Consider the following 17,681-nt stretch of genomic DNA (forward strand, 5'->3'; position numbering starts at 1 on the left):
TTTACCCATTCCCCAGAAGCCCTTGTTGAAGCCAGTATGCTTCATATCGCCGCTGTTTTGTAAGTGTAAACTGTGTAAACTAATCATAGTTTCCTCATGATCAGCTAACTGCTAAACAGATTAGCCACCACACGTGATAGCTGGAGGTAGCTGCTCAAGCAACCCTTTAAAATTCAACTGTAAATCTAAATTCCATGTTTACCACATTAATTACAGCGTTGTTTCTTGGCCCTTGTTCCCTGCTACTAGCTCAGTTTTACCCTTTAGTCTAATTTATAACATCTAATGGTTTCTGAATTGTAAATCACTATCATTGGGTTTTGTTTTTCAAGTACTTTTCAGTTTTAAAATTGCTTCCAGGGGGGAAAAAAAGGCCAACTCCTCTTTCAAACTGACGTTGCTGCAAAGCTATACACCTACGCACGCTGAAGGTAGAAAATAAAAGGTTGAACTCTATAATTACAATGTTTGTATTAATTAATGGCTGTATCAACCGTTTTCAGGGTCATTATAGACATTATGAATAAAAACTATGTTTCCACTTTATTGTAATTATTCCTCTGATAGGTTTCCCACAGCAGATGCATGATTGAAGCCAAACAACCACTCAGCAGTTGATTGAGGGCAGGGTTAGTCACAGCCATGCCCTCCCCTCTCCTCATTCCTAACACTGTAAAGATCTTCCATTTTTCCTTTCATTATCATTATTAACATTTATAAAATTGTGCCTATTCTGGCTGTAGGAAACACAAACATGAAAAACAACAAATAGAGTTTTGCCAAAACGCTGTGCAAAACTGGATTTCTGTTGAAGGGAGGTGAAGATTAAAGAGCGGAGTGAAAAGTGACATTTCTGTAAACCCTGGGCACGCCTGCACTGCAACTCAACATGCAGAGACCTGTACCTGAAGGGTAAGTCAGCTAGAAAAGAGGAGCCTGAGAAGTTGTTGAACACATATTTCCACAACAAGGACACATACTTCAGTCCTTTCGGCAACAGGAAACACATGTTGTAAGTATGAGCTCCACAGCTTTGGCTTTACGCTTGAAGACGTTCGACAAACTCTTTCTCTGTCAGTGAACGTTCTGCTACTGCTTAACATACTGAATGTTTCACTTTCCCTCTGGTCTGCCTTGTTTTTTTTTCAGTAATGACTGACTATTTCTGATCTTGCCCAGCCAGGGAGCATGTTGCTAAAATGAAACTTGGATGTGTTTTGCGGATAGTTCCGTCTCGTCTGCGAGCTTTGTGAGCAGGTGTTTCTGATGGGGCTCCTGTGATCTGTGCAGTTTTTATTGGAACTTTCTCCCTCCGCCATCTCTGTTTTCCCAGCAAGCCTGAAGCTGTCTTTCCCTTCCCTCCTTCCCCGCCTAAGAAGACATGAAAACGGTCCAAAGATGAGTTAGAATTCTTTGAGCTGAATGCTCTATGTGATGCAATCCAAAAAAATGAGAGCCTGCATTAGGACAAAACCTTTTTCTTCTGACGCCTTGTCCCTTACTTCTGAGGGACTGTTTGATAGTGCATCACATAACAGTACAGCTCAAAACAGCCTGTCAAAGCTGTAGAACTTTGAGTCGTTTTGAGCAACTTTTAAGTTATTTGTTATTTGATATAAAGACTTTTAAGAATTGAGTGATTTAGGACAAATCTGATTTGGCAAGTGAGCTAAATTCCCGTTAAGCAATTCATGCAAGTACAGATTTATTACATTTCTAATATTTTGAACAATGTTAATTCAAGTCTAAACTGGAATATCTTGTTTTTGCAGCCCTTCTGTTTGTGTTCAGGCCTCTCATTTACACCCCTAAAAGATTCTACTAATACTATCAGCTGCCTAAATTGAAACCCAAGCACATGACATTAATCAAGAACACAATTTTGCAATTACGTAATTTAAAAAAAAAAAAACCCACACAGCTCAGGACTGTGGCTAATCGATGCGTGTTTCTTTGCTTATCTTCATCTTTCAAGGACATTTTAAGCTCCCTAGTCACATGAAAGCCCCCGCTGGATGAGCCACAGGATTAGAGCAAAAATAAATAGGATTCTGTTCACTGGAATCTGATGGAAAATAACTGAAAATCTGCTAGTTTGCGACCAGCACAGGTCTCCAGCACCTGTCTGTTATTCTCAGGCAGTTGGGCAGCTGTCACAGCAGAAAAGGACTGTGTGACAGTCCCTCAGCAGCGTTGGCGCTGGTGCTGCAGGCTGCTGGACTGTGCTGCCCCGAGCAGCGTTGCTCCAGGTACTGATGCCTCGCTGACAGAGACAGGCTGGTGCTGCTGGCTTACTGACAGGCCCAACAAAAAAATAATATTAAAACTATTGCCAACATCTGGAAGTGCTCTTGATGTTCTTGGAATTGTGTATTTCCACATTGACAGGTGTTAAATTGTCTACTCCATACTGGAAAATCATACTGAGGTATTGTTGCTGTAAAGAAATTGAACTCATGTGAAGTAAAACCCCTTGTCAAAAACTGAAGTCAGATGATTGTAGAAAGTATGTTAGTAAAAAAAGACCTTTTAGTAAGTGTTGAGATGTTGTATTTTAAGTGTTCACAAATGATCTCTTACACGTGGCTAGTTTTGAATGTTAACATGACATTATCATGCATCATTCCCATACATACACGACTATTGAAAAGTTTGGGGTCACTCAGACAATTTCATGTTTTCCGTGAAAATTCATGCTTTTATTCATGTGCTAACATAACTGCACAAGGGTTTTCCAATGATCAATTAGCCTTTCAACACCATTAGCTAACACAATGTAGCATTCGAACACAGGAATGATGGAGATATTCCATTAAAAATCAGCTTTTTCCAGCTAGAATAGTCGTTTACCACATTAACAATGTCTAGACTGGATTTCTGACTAACCCTTAAATGCAGTAGTGGACCCTACACTCTTCCATAAAAGGGTCAAAAATGACCCATGTCAGAATCAATGTGTTTTTATGCCATTTTGTCATTTTGGTTAAGAATAATGATGCGTATTGCTGTTTGTGTTATATTTTTGTCAACACAAGAATGCTTTCATGTTTAAAATGTGTTAGTTTTTCCAGTTTATAAGAGATTTTGAACATTTTGATAAGTGGAAAAAAGAAGAATATTACACAGAACAGCAACAGCAAAATGTCAACATCCATTTTGTTGACATTTTTCCATTCTTTTCCTCTAGCTGTTGCTGCTCTCTGTCCCTCCAAGTGTGTGCACTACATCACCTCTTGTATGATATTTTCAGTGATAAAGACGTAGTAATACAAATATTACAATTTCTTTAAAAGTATAAAAGGTAACTTAAAAATTTAAATGATATGATATCAAAAATATTTTCAGATTCAGATTCAGAAAACTTTGTCCTCGGGAGGCAACTAAAAAGGCACATAGAGCAGGCAGTGCAAAAATAATGTAAGAAATTGAGTACAAAACAAAGAAATTAAAGATAACTAACATAAATAAAACAAATAGGGATTGATATATATTTTTTGAGGAATAGCTGGAATATGAAATGATAAAAATCTTTCATTACAAAGATGAGAAAACGACCTCACCAGGTCAATTTTGATCCACTTATGCATCTAATTTTTAATTTAATGTTATCTTCATTGAAATTTCTTTCAAAAATAAGGACATTTCTAGTGACCCCAAACTTTTGAACAGTAGTGTATAGTATAGACCAGTAGGGACCTCTTCCATCTTCTAGCAGGTTCAGTGGAGGTGGTGGAGCTGAAACTTTCCACTTACAAAGACAAAACAAAAGTCCACTTTCAGTGGTTGGAGGTGTTGGTGGTAGAGAAGGACGGCCTACGAGAAGTTGGAGGATGTCCCTGCAGCCTCATATGTATGGCCATGATGTGCGATGATGATGGCCATTTAATAGGCTGGTTATTTCAGAATCTGGTGCCGGTACATTAGGGATGTACACATTTACACACATGTATCTCCAGCAGAAGGAGAGCTGAGAGCGTCTCTTCTCTGGAGCTCCGTCTTCCAGATGCTGACACACTTGTAGCTTCTTCTCCATGGTGACAACTGATCTGGTTTCTTTTCTTTGGCACTTCTTTTCTTTTTAACTGTGATGTTTTTGGTCCAGTACAATATCTGTGACAAAAACACTCAAGTAGAAAAAATGATTTTGGTTTTTGCTCAAAAAATTACAAGTAGCCTGTGTAAATAAACTGCCTCTAATTAGACCCATAGTGACTTAACATCATGCATCTATGTTGCCTAATGTGAAACTATAAAATGCGCAAACATTCCTGCCATCTTGATTACATAAATCTGCTTGTTCCAGATTTTATTTTATTTTTTTGTATTATTATGCCTCAGCGCTCTTGCTTAATAAGGCTGACAACACAGCAGGTGACTGATGTCATGCTAAGCACACCCAGGGGTATTTGAATATGTAATGTTGCAGTTATCTCACATAATATTAGGAGCAAAGACCCTTTGGGAAAATATAGTATAGACTGGGTATATATATGTATATATATATGTATATATATATATATATATATATATATATATATATATATATATATATATATATATATATATATATATATATATATATATATATATATATATATATATTTAACAGAACTCTGGGGAGTTGTCATAACTTACAGATAAGAATAACATTCATGTACACACAAAGACTCCTCTACCTGATTTTCTAGGATGCATATTTACAGTGGGTACGGAAAGTATTCAGACCCCTTTAAATTTTTCACTCTTTGTTTCATTGCAGCCATTTGCTAAAATCAAAAAAGTTCATTTTATTTCTCATTAATGTACACTCAGCACCCTATCTTGACAGAAAAAAACAGAAATGTAGAAATTTTTACAAATTTATTAAAAAAGAAAAACTGAAATATCACACGGTCATAAGTATTCAGACCCTTTGCTCAGTATTGAGTAGAAGCACCCTTTTGAGCTAGTACAGCCATGAGTCTTCTTGGGAATGATGCAACAAGTTTTTCACACCTGGATTTGGGGATCCTCTGCCATTCTTCCTTGCAGATCCTCTCCAGTTCTGTCAGGTTGGATGGTGAACGTTGGTGGACAGCCATTTTCAGATCTCTCCAGAGATGCTCAATTGGGTTTAGGTCAGGGCTCTGGCTGGGCCAGTCAAGAATGGTCACAGAGTTGTTCCGAAGCCACTCCTTTGTTATTTTAGCTGTGTGCTTAGGGTCATTGTCTTGTTGGAAGGTGAACCTTCGGCCCAGTCTGAGGTCCAGAGCACTCTGGAAGAGGTTTTCTTCCAGGATATCTCTGTACTTGACCGCATTCATCTTTCCTTCAATTGCAACCAGTCGTCCTGTCCCTGCAGCTGAAAAACACCCCCATAGCATGATGCTGCCACCACCATGTTTCACTGTTGGGATGGTATTGGGCAGGTGATGAGCAGTGCCTGGTTTTCTCCACACATACCGCTTAGAATTAACGCCAAAAAGTTCAATCTTTGTCTCATCAGACCAGAGAATCTTATTTCTCATAGTCTGGGAGTCCTTCATGTGTTTTTTGGCAAACTCTATGCAGGCTTTCATATGTCTTGCACTGAGGAGAGGCTTCTGTCGGGCCACTCTGCCATAAAGGCCTGACTGGTGGAGGGCTGCAGTGATAGTTGACTTTGTGGAACTTTCTCCCTGCTGCATCTCTGGAGCTCAGCCACGGTGATCTTTGGGTTCTTCTTTACCTCTCTCACCAAGGCTCTTCTCCCACGATTGCTCAGTTTGGCTGGATGGCCAGGTCTAGGAAGAGTTCTGGTCGTCCCAAACTTCTTCCATTTAAGGATTATGGAGGCCACTCTGCTCTTAGGAACCTTGAGTGCTGCAGAAATTCTTTTGTAACCTTGGCCAGATCTGTGCCTTGCCACAATTCTGTCTCTGAGCTCCTTGGGCAGTTCCTTCCACCTCATGATTCTCATTTGCTCTGACATGCACTGTGAGCTGTAAGGTCTTATATAGACAGGTGTGTGCCTTTCCTAATCAAGTCCAATCAGTTTAATTAAACACAGCTGGACTCCAATGAAGAAGTAGAACCATCTCAAGGAGGATCAGAAGAAATGGACCGCAGGTGAGTTAAATATGAGTGTCACAGTAAAGGGTCTGAATACTTATAACCGTGTGATATTTCAGTTTTTCTTTTTTAATAAATTTGCAAAAATTTCTACATTTCTGTTTTTTTCTGTCAAGATAGGGTGCTGAGTGTAAATTAATGAGAAATAAAATGAACTTTTTTGATTTTAGCAAATGGCTGCAATGAAACAAAGAGTGAAAAATTTAAAGGGGTCTGAATACTTTCCGTACCCACTGTATATCTGTCATAGACATAATTTTCTTGGTAGCTCTTATGGCATCCACACATCAGATTATGTGAGCAGTTCTTGTACAAGCGCTTGAGCCTGTGAGGCTGTCAGTGCAGATGCTAGTTATTTATTTATTTATTTATCTGCTCTACTTTTCAATATGTTCACTTGCTGTAATTCCTTGTATAACATTCACTGCTCTGACTTATTCTTATCTGATTCTCTGCTGCAACGACCCAGTTTCCCCGCAGGGATCATTAAAATTTCATCCAATTTAGGATCTTCGAACATGTAAACTAATGTCAAGAGGATGCGGCTCGTTTGGCATAAAAAGAAATTCTGACATCTAACTCACTGTAGACAAGCAACAATTAAACTTACAAAAAGATATTTTTTTTTTTTTTTTAGTAAACCAAACCTCCAGAGACTCCTGTAGAATATTAATCTTATTAAAAGATCAAAGTAAACCATCAGGGGCTTAAGTGACAAATGTTTAATTATAGTCTTTTGTGCAATTTTGGAAAACAAGCCAAGTGCATCTATTCATTACTAAATGTGAGGGATTAGACAGATTTTGAAACTAGCCTTGGAAATCCAGCTTAATGAGTATTTTGCTCATTTGTTCAAATTAAATTCTGAATGCACAACTTTTACTTGTTTTGTTTAGAATTTTTTAACACTGTAATAATAATTTTACTAGATTAGATGCATTTTTATCTTGTATCGACATTATCATCCTATAACTTGCTCTGAAGCTAAATTTGCATTTTTTGTGAAGCTGTGACTGGTGATCTGGGCATCTCATGCATGGAGTATTTGTATTTTGGATTCTGCTTTGGTCTCTACAAACTCTTGAGAACAAATGCATCCCATCAACAGCTTATCCTTAACATGGACCAAAACCATCACAAAATCTTGCTGATGGTAATAAAACCAAAACATTTACCTCAATAAAACTAAATTACCTCAGAGAGCTGAAGGGAGCTGCAAGGATGGGTAATCCCATTGATGTTAATTCTAAAGTTATCTTCATATTTCACATAGTAAACTGTTTCATTCTACGAATAAATGGATAAATAGAATAAAAAAGAAATAAAACCAAATTAAAAAAATATTTTAATGCTACTTTAAGCTAGTTACTGTATATAAAAGATGGACATTGCCTTTGAGTATAAAAGTGAAACTAATGCTGAATTGCCTTACACCTGTATTCTCACTGACAGACACCAGGGGGCGACTCCTGTGGCCGCAAAAAGAATTAGGACTGCATGAAGCTATGAGAAAGGGATCCTACTTCTTATTTAATCATTTACCTCAGTAAATATGTCCCTTGTGACTTTATAGTCTCATTTCATAGTTTCACATCTCCACTAGTACTGCACGATGGTCACTGAGCAAATTGTGGACCCATTTTGAGTAAAATATATATACTCTATTATATATAAATATGCGCAATAGTTTGGGGTCACCCAGGCAATTTCATGTTTTCCATGAAAGCTCACACTTATATTCATGTGCTAACATAATTGCACAACAACACAACTGCCATTTTGAGATAAAGCAATTAAAATCTGTGAGTTTTCATTTATTAAACAGTCATTGGAATAGAAGGTCATAGCTGTTGTAAAGATAATATTTACATGCTACAAAAAAATGTGCATATGACAGCTGTATTCTTGGCCAGTTTTTTTATGGATTCAAGTACCGTTAGTCACTCTCAGAAATAAAAACAAAAAACAAGACTAATCTGTGACACCAATATTTGACACTTGCTTAACAATTTGGATTTTCAGCAGATTATTCTCTGTGAGCAACACTGGGACAGTAATAAGGAAGATTATACCTCAACAAATTTAACATGAAATTTAGACATCAAAACAATCAGGACGCAAATTAAAGGAAAGCATTCCTTTCAGTGTTACCTGTTGAACTAATTGTAAATATTGGCTAATTAGTTTTAGTGTTGCCTAAATTGTTGCTAAATATTCCATTAAAAATCAGCCGATTCCAGCTAAAATTGTCATTTCTGATTCATTTCATTTCATTGAAAAAAATGCTTTTCTTTCGAAAATAAGGATGTTTCTAAGTGATCCCAAACTTTTGAACAGTAGTGTATATAATAAAAAATATCCTCATAGTCAGACTTTGTGTAGTGTCCTCAGGCAGATCCAACTCTCAGTTGTTACTTTTGGTTTCAATACATGAAGATGGCGATGGCCAAATTCCAAACTTCAGACTTCAGAATGGTCCACAAACATCACGGTGGTTGTGTCCATCTCTTATATACACTCCATGGTCAAAGATCTGAATATTCACAGCTTATAATGCAGAAGAAAGTAACTTCGATTGCTAATGTTATGATCTATTTTCATGTAACTGTGGTAGAGAAGGGACTCCCATCCTGAGGACAACACTAAGTGATCCAATATCTGGGATTCAATTAAGAGCCAATATCAGCTAAAATGTGAGTTGTTGTCATTAATTTCATCCTCTAAGTTTGGAAATATGACTCAAAGACCTGGCTGTCCCTGTGTTCTTTTAATAAATTAACAATATGAATCAAACCAGTTAATTTTGAAATGGCATTTTATATTAAGATAAGATGCTGATAATTAGTCTCATGTATGTTATGATGTAGATAACATTTTGGATTGTCTTTATTATTATCTTCATAAATTACAAATTATCACTGATAGAGATCCACCTCAATATGTGCCAAGGCTGAATATCAAGATGTACATCTCATGACTTTGTTCTGCAGGGCTCCTGTTAATGATGTCATGGCATGGGCAGAGTCATTCGACCATCTACTGGAGTGCAAAAGTAAGGCCACGTCTGGAATTACTCCTCTCACTCTCTCAATCCTCCATCCTCTCTGTTCTCACCCTGTCATTTCTCTGCTGCTCGGCCCTGCGCATCATCTTGAATTACCCTCTGGCTTCTTTAGGAGGATGGAGGATCTATTCCTCCCTCAAGTTCATCAAACCCATTTGGAGATATATTTAAGGAGGACGACACGGGCAGAGATAAGAGGCGTAATCTGAGCTGCCAGCGTAGATAGGGCGATTCCAAGCAGCTCTTATTCATTTATAAAGCCGGCGCTCGCTCATGGCTGTCGCCTGATCATATTGCTGGCCTCTATTTGAAAATGACAGAAGGTGCAGATAAGTTCTCTCTCTCCCTCTGTCTGCTGTGTTTCTTCTGTCATTGCTGCGCTGGAATAAATTCAGCTGATCTGTTGTATTTTAGCCGCTTGTCTACTGCGTCAAGATTAACTGCCCTCCAGAAGACAGATTTTGTCTTCCATCCCAGTTGTTCCATTTCCCTTTGAAGGAATGCACTGACACATATGACAAATAAGTAAACAGTCGAAAAAAATAAATCGATGTGTATGCGGCCGTCGCATTTTAATATACCTTTACGTCTCATGTGATTTTAAAAGAGTCGATTGAAGGCTCAGATGTGGAGTGATTTGTGGACGGGAACAAGTGGCCTCTGGATGTGTTTTGTTTTCTGTCAATTACTGTCAGAGCACCAGCTGTGATTTATGTAAAGCAATTTGTGTGAATAACGCTGGTGCTCGCAGTTAGCTGTTTGTTTGTGCTCCCAGAAGACATGCTAAGTATTTAAGACCTGCGTCAGAATCACAGCTCCCATAACAAAGGTAAGGGGTGTGAGGAGCAGATAACAAGAAATATAGGTGTGCACAATTATATGATGCTGAGGCAGCGCACATCAGAATGCAGGGTTTGGTTTTGAAGGTTTTGATGCTGAAAGGGCCTCCAGATATCCACAACAATACCTGGCAGTTTTCTGCATCGTCCCTTTGTTCACTGACTTCTTTGAGCGTACCAGCGCTGTTATGAGGAAGGGAGAATGTGAGTAAAAGATAACAGAATTGCTTAACCTTCAGCGAAGGCTCATTGCTGCTAAAACACCTCTTACATTTTTTTTTTTTTTTTAAAGTCCGATTTGTTCACACTTCTTTTCATTCAGTTTGTGTCCCTGTGGTCTTGATGGTAGGTTTCTGCTGCACAACACCACAGCAGTTCACAGTAAAAAAAACAAGTGGAGGTCAAAAAGTTTCTGCTTGTACAAAACAAAGAGGACATGGGAGGAAACCACAAATTAGATTCCTGTAGGTTAAATATGGGAAGCCCAGGTAGCAGTAGTCTCAACTCAAGGTTTGCGCTAATGAACAGTCCCAAGTCAATATATGGATTGTGGAAATACTTAATGCATGAATTTATCAGGCACAAAGGATTACTGACTGTAGTTGACCGACAATCAGAATGCAGGGAGGAAACACTTCAAACTGATCTAAGCAGCTCAAAGACAGACATCTTGAAATGTTACTACTATTTGTTAACTACCACAGCTGCCTCAGTTGTAGCACTGCTCCATTCACAACTTACACAAAGGTTAAATGAGCTTGTTTAAGCTAACATAGTAATGGCTCCTACTCTGATGACACTGGTAAGCTGCTGACGCCATCAACCTGTCCACATATAGAGGAGAGCATGTGTGTGTTAGCGCACTGTACACAGCAGCTTCTATGGTTTTCCAAATGGTCTTTCTACAACATCAGCATGAGGAGGATGTTGAGAGACAAAGTAGGCCAACACATGCACAGCATCTACATTACCAGTCAAAAGTTTGGGGTCGCTTAGAAATGTCCTTATTTTTGAAAGAAAAGCATTTTTTATTCCAATGAAGATAACATTAAATGAATCAGAAATATAGTCTAGACATTGTTAATGTGGTAAATGACTATTCTACCTGGAAAAAGCTGATTTTTAATGGAATATCTACATAGAGGTACAGAGAACATTTCCAGCAACCATCACTCCTGTGTTCTAATGCTACATTGTGTTAGCTAATGGTGTTGAAAGGCTAATTGATGATTAGAAAACCCTTGTGCAGTTATGTTAGCACATGAATAAAAGTGTGAGTTTTCATGGAAAACATGAACTTGTTTGAGTGACTTGAAACTTTGGAATGGTAGTGTATATCTGAAGCTTTTCAGAGGCTCAGAAAATATAACAAAACTCACTTCAAAGTCCTGACAGGGATGTGAGACACGGTGTTTAGTTTTAAACAATTCAATTTATCATATGCATATTTGTGTGTGTGTGTGTGTGTGTGTGTGTGTGTGTGTGTGTGTGTGTGTGTGTGTGTGTGTGTGTGTGTGTGTGTGTGTGTGTCAAACAGACACTGCAGTAGAAAAACTGCCACAAGAAATAAGTTGGGCTTTTTTAAGTTTTTTTTGGCACAATGTTGTTTATAAATGCATTTTTTTTAATACTAAAAAATTCCATATCAGGTTATTTTAAAACATAGAGCTGATGTTAAAATTATGGCCGTCTCAGTTGAGTTTTTGTCCAAGATCTGATCAGAGACATTTAATATTTAGTATCCACTGATACTGAGTCCCAATCTGATTGTATTTTCCTGCATAATACACACTTCAAGTATTATGTTCCGTGTTGGCAAGCAGAGAGCACTGTGGAGGGTTTATCTAGCAGCGGGCACCATGACAAACACTTACGTGATGCTTAATGACATATGGTCAGAGCACATGGACTTAAATCAAGATTAAATTCTGCAGATTATTGAAAAAATTGAATCCCTAGCATCTTGTTGCAAATTGTGCTCTCCCTAAATGACATCTGTGTGAGGATGAATATAAAGAAAGGATACGGCTCAAGTTCATGTCAAGAGCGATCAGTTTAAAAAAAAAAAAAACACTTTGATTGGACCTGATCCTGATCTTTGAGGGCGTATCAGGATATCCCTAGTGGAAAAACATTACTTCATTCTTTTATTGAAATATTTTATTGAGAATCAGAACTTCAGTGATACTGGTATTGATTACTAAATATCTGTTATCATGGTGTCCACATCCCACATTAACTTTTGATAGCTTTCATCTAAAGGACCCAGAACATGTAACATGTACATTTAAAAGTACACCTACCTCAACCAAAGGTCAGAAAGATAATATTTTTTTTATGTTGTGACATTAATCGCGGCATGTTTCCAGAGAATTATATGTGACATCATTTTGACTGATATCTCACAATCTCATAAAACATTTACAAAGCTGATGTATCTATGAATGGACATCACACTTCCCCAAATGCCCGTGCTTGTTTGTGTATTTGCATGTTAATAACTTGTTCCATGGAGATGCACACTACCATTGAAAAGTCACCCTGGCAATTTCATGTTTTCCATGAAAACTCACACTTTTATTCATGTGCTAACATACTTGCACAAGGGTTTTCTAATCATCAATTAGCCTTTCAACACCATTAGCTAACACAATGTAGCATTAGAACACAGGAGTGATGGTTGCTGGAAATGTTCCTCTGTACCTCTATGTAGATATTCCAATAAAAATCAACCGTTTCCTGCTAGAATAGTCATTTGCCACATTAACAATGTCTAGACTGGATTTCTGATTAATTTAATGCTATCTTCATTGAAAAAATGGCTTTTCTTTCAAAAATAAGGACATTTCTAAGTGACCCCAAACATTTGAAAGGTAGTGTAAGGCAAGTGTTTATCTGTGCTAATGCATATGTGCATAGTAAATCTGATTGCACCATGAGAAAACAGTTTTGTGATATAACGTTAAGATAACCTGTTCCAACCTGCATCTTTCAGTGTAGTTGGCTGCAGGCGAAACAACCTGTATTTTAACATAGCAGAAACTCTTATGGCAGGCCAGGGTCTTCAAAACTTTAAGCCACTGATTGCTATTTGTGTAATTCAAACCAAGTTAGATGAGTGAAATCAAAGTGTCCTGACTCCAAAGTGTTTGTGTTCCCTGTGCACAGCAGGCCAGCTGGTGTTTGAAGACTTCCTGAGGACAGAATACAGTGAGGAGAACCTTCTATTTTGGCTGGCCTGTGAAGACTATAAAAAAATTACCAGTGTGACAGAAATGACGGTTGCTGCCAGAAGGATTTACGCCGAGTTTGTCCAAGTTGATGCGCCAAGACAGGTAATGCTTTTGTAAAGTGAGAAGTGAATGAAGTCAGACCTGTGTAACTTCAAATCAGCCTCAATTGCCAGTTTTCTTTCTGTCTCTGTCAATTCTCCACAGTCTCACTCACTACTACTATATGAAAAACATTTGTTTATAAGCCACGTTCCCTTTCTTTGTCGCTCAGTCGTGCATAATTCTTCTTTTACCACTTCACAATGAAGTTAACTTTCTGAACATATCAAAATGTAAAATATATCCAAACAGAAAGAGCTCAAGGGTGAAATAAAAGTTGCTTTTTTCTGAACACAGATAAACATTGACTGTGTGACGAGAGAAGAAATCAGTGAAAATATCTCTCAACCGGGACCAAATTGCTTCGACAGGGCACGGAAACTGATATATGGTCTGATGGAAAACGATTGTTATCCACGATTTCTGAAATCAGAAATCTACCAAGCTCACCTGGAACAGGCTGAAAAGCAATGAAAGCAACGTGGAGAAGTAGCTCGTCCAATGCCTCTCTCAATGATTGACTCTGCACTTCAGAAGTCTCTCCTCAGAATCTCAGTTTAAACCAAAAGGCCTGTCAGAGGAAACAAAAGTGAGAGGAGATATGGAGCTGTTGGTATGGGGATCTAAAAGACAAATATGATCTCAATAATGTATTAAGGTTCTTTTGAAGTCTGTTTTTGCTTGGATTGCTTTATGTTGCATAAGGGCCTGCAAATCACAAAAAGTCTGAAGTCAAGTTTTGACATTTTTGTTTATCATTTGTAGACGCAAATTAGTACACACCCTTTGAATATTTGGACTGTTTAGTTTCTGATGAGTTAATTTTTAGAAAGCTACAGTATACAACAGAATTGAATACTCTCCTGTGTATTATCAATTAAATGTCAAATGCAACAAAATTAAACCAAATACTGTATTACTTACCTGTATCACTCAGATAAACAGTAGAATACTTGCAAAAAAATTAATACATCCAACAATTTAGCTCTACTATCTGAAGAAAAAAAAGTACAGGCCCCACAGTTGGAACTCCAGTCAACAACAGTCAGTACACCTGTCATTACTGAGATGAAAATAGCTGTTTTTCTGTACGTCATGTCATTTATGATGACAGATTCAATCCTCCTTAACCTGCAGGATACCAGTATGTTGCACAGATCTTTGGAGAAATGTTTTTACACATTATTTGCAGGTATAAGGGGTTGTGTTGCCTTACATTTCTCTTTAAAATACCCAAATGGTGTTACAAGGTCATTTTTTTCTCTTCTTTCTCGTGTGATTTTGGCAGTGTGTTTTAGATCATTATCATGCTGGAATATTTTTCTTCTGCAGACTAGGAGTCATTTTGTCAGCCAGTAATTTTTTTATATGCAAAGTCATTCGTGATGTCATCTATAAATGGTATCTCCCCCAACACCTTGTGCACTCAAGAAACCCCATATCATCACACTCCCACCAGGACTATACATTAACTGTGGTTGTCCTGGCCAGGTTCATACCAAACATGCTGGACTCCACCTGAGCCAATAAATGTATCTTGGTCTCATCAGATAAAAGAATGTGCTCCCAGTATTCCTCAGATATGTTTTCATAATCTTTAGCAAAGTTTCATTTTGCAAGATTTAAACCAAAGAGCAAGTAAAGATGTTTTCCCTTGGAAGTCATCCATTGAGGTTCACATTGTGCAATGTCCTTCTCACTGTCTGAGCTCTCACTGAACAGTATTTTTCTGGTAATCCTGTTTCTTCAGAGCTAGATTGTTCAATTAGTGCATTGTCTGTGGTATCATTTTAGTAGGACAGCAACTGTGGCTCTGATTAGTGGTATGATGACTTGTTGTATACCTCCTGATGATGGCAACAATTGTTTCAGGATATGTTATTGTATCTTTTTACATCTTTGTGTGGTCTCACAGTCAGGTTTTTCATATGCTCCGTTCCTTTCCATGTGGAGCCATGATGCAGACATGCAGATAGACAGAGCCCACAGGTCCAAACCTGAGAAAGCTCTGCTGTTTGTCAGTGCCACTGTGTAACCATGTACATGCAATTAGATAGACAGACAGACAGACAGACAGATCGACAAAACTTTTTTGATCCCGCAGCAGGGAAATTTTCAAATTAGACTAATTGGAGATCAAAGGGGTACTCACTTTTGTTTTAGTGATCACAGATTTTGAAACTTTTGTGTCAGTGATTACGTGTGTACTACAGTTTCTACTGTAAGGCCTGTGTTTTCAATGTAGTCTGTGTAAAATATTCTCTTTTTGTCAACTTACAGAGATTGTAATAATTGAGAGGTAATGCAAATCTGAATCATTTGACATTTAAGTGATACTGTAAAAGAGTGTACAGAAACTCACATGTATACACTACTGTTCAAAAGTTTGGGGTCACTCAGAAATGTCCTTATTTTTGAAAGAAAAGCCATTTTTTTCAATGAAGGTGACATTAAATGAATCACAAATACAGTATAAACATTGTTAATGTGGTAAATGACTATTTTAGCTGGAAACGGCTGATTTTTATTGGAATATCTACATAGAGGTACAGAGGAACATTTCCAGCAACCATCACTCCTGTGTTCTAATGCTACATTGTGTTAGCTAATGGTGCTGAAAGGCTAATTGATGATTAGAAAACCCTTGTGCAATTATGTTAGCACATGAATAAAAGTGTGAGTTTTCATGGAAAACATGAATTGTCTGGGTGACCCCAAATTTTATATCTCTACATATATGTATATACAGCATATTAACACTGTCAGATACCTGAGGAATAATTTGAGGTTATTGATAAGCAGTCAATCTTTAATGTGTGAAATCATTTCATTACTTTGTAAAATTCAGTAGGTTAATACTTTATATGTGATTGTGCCTCCTCATTTTTTGTAACAAACCTTCCTTTATGGTACGAGGAAAGTTACAAATCTGCTTTTTTTTTTCTTTTTTCTTTTTTTTTTTGCTGCAGTGGGGTCTTCAGACTATGATCCATCATGCATATCATTATTTTTATGATGGATGTACATAAAAGGCATCCACTATGTAGAGCTTTTAAAGTGCTTTACATTTTGCCTCTAATTCATCCATTTACACATAGATGGCAGCAAACTACAATGCAACCTGATAGTCTGACCATCAAGGGGCAATTGGAGCTGAGGATCAAACTACTATCATGTCTTTACTGCACAACGCCTGTAACTTTAAACTGTTGCATTCTCCTCGGTCAAAATGTATTTTAAACAGTAAATATTGTGTTCAAAAACTGTCGCATTGTTGTTTTTGTTGAAGTGCCGCAGCTGTTGTGGCTGATTATGATAATTAACTAATACTTTATGTATGAGCATGTGTGTATGCAAATGCTCTGTGTGATTGCACGAATGTGTGTTGTAATTTATGAGCATACATATGGCCATGCAACAACAGAAAATGGGTAAATATTCCACAGAGCTTGAACAGACCCCTGACTGCTTGGGGCTTACATTTAATAAGGTCAGGGTCATAGCACAGATTTTAGGAAATTGTAATTCCACAAGAAGAGAAGAAACATCCCTTCTTATGGAAGAAGAGATGTTTTATGTAGACATCTTAAGCTGTCAGGTTAATAAAAACACCCAAATTCAAAGGAACACAAGGAATGAAGTCAATGTCCTTGGTGAGAGCTGCAGCCCTGAATGAGGTTTGAGTTCAGCAATGGAGTGAAGTTAAATAAAGGTTTCTGGATGAAATGTAGTCTGACAGGTGTTTAACTGAACACCTGGACACCACTGGCATCTGTGGCATGATTATGTTTGCACACTTCAATTGCACCTTGAGCACCATCATATGGGAGATAGTGCACAACAAACTGTCTGAGCAGAACATTAGCCCCGTGATCAGTGGGAAGAAGAAACTATTTGCCTAAAGGGAAAATGATCATGTCTGGAGCTTCGTTAGCTCTCCTTCAAACTAATTAATTAACCTTCAGGTACTTTCACTACTTTTACTTTGAAGCTCTCATTGTGGGTATTATGAGGTCTAGCTATAGATGCTGTATCCTGTTTTTTCAGACGCCATCTATCCAGATTGACCATTTAATCTGATAATACTTTTACACTTTGTTATACTTGCCTTTATATGTATAAAATGTTGTGTGTTTATATCATCTTAAACAACTGGTTTCTAGATATCTTTTTTTTATACTTCTTTAAAAGACATTGTCAAGAACTTGGCAATACCAGATACTGAATGATTTAGAAAATTGGAAAAACATGCTTAGTAAAACAACTTTCATTATTTTATTCAGTCGTCTACATACAGAGGCAACAAAATGGACAAATGCCATAATTTCACCACATGGGTATTAACATGACAGATCA

The 17,681-nt window shown here is 37.6% G+C and overlaps 1 protein-coding gene across 2 annotated transcripts; it reads left to right on the top strand.

The window, feature by feature from the left end:
- Positions 1-781: 781 nt before the first annotated feature.
- On the top strand, positions 782-16,593 carry LOC111575810 (regulator of G-protein signaling 21-like). Of its 2 annotated transcripts, none has more exons than XM_055004308.1 (4): positions 782-1,012; positions 9,081-9,142; positions 13,165-13,328; positions 13,623-16,593. In XM_055004308.1, the coding sequence occupies exons 1-4, from the start codon at positions 1,008-1,010 to the stop codon at positions 13,797-13,799; spliced, it is 408 nt and encodes a 135-aa protein (XP_054860283.1). In that variant the 5' UTR covers positions 782-1,007; the 3' UTR covers positions 13,800-16,593. The 2 variants fall into 2 exon arrangements, with proteins under 2 accessions (XP_054860283.1, XP_035809160.1); XM_035953267.2 differs by having other exon boundaries at positions 807-1,012; positions 13,162-13,328.
- Positions 16,594-17,681: the final 1,088 nt, after the last annotated feature.

This window comes from Amphiprion ocellaris, chromosome 2 (assembly GCF_022539595.1).
Source record: "Amphiprion ocellaris isolate individual 3 ecotype Okinawa chromosome 2, ASM2253959v1, whole genome shotgun sequence".
Classification (NCBI taxonomy): Eukaryota; Metazoa; Chordata; class Actinopteri; family Pomacentridae; genus Amphiprion; species Amphiprion ocellaris.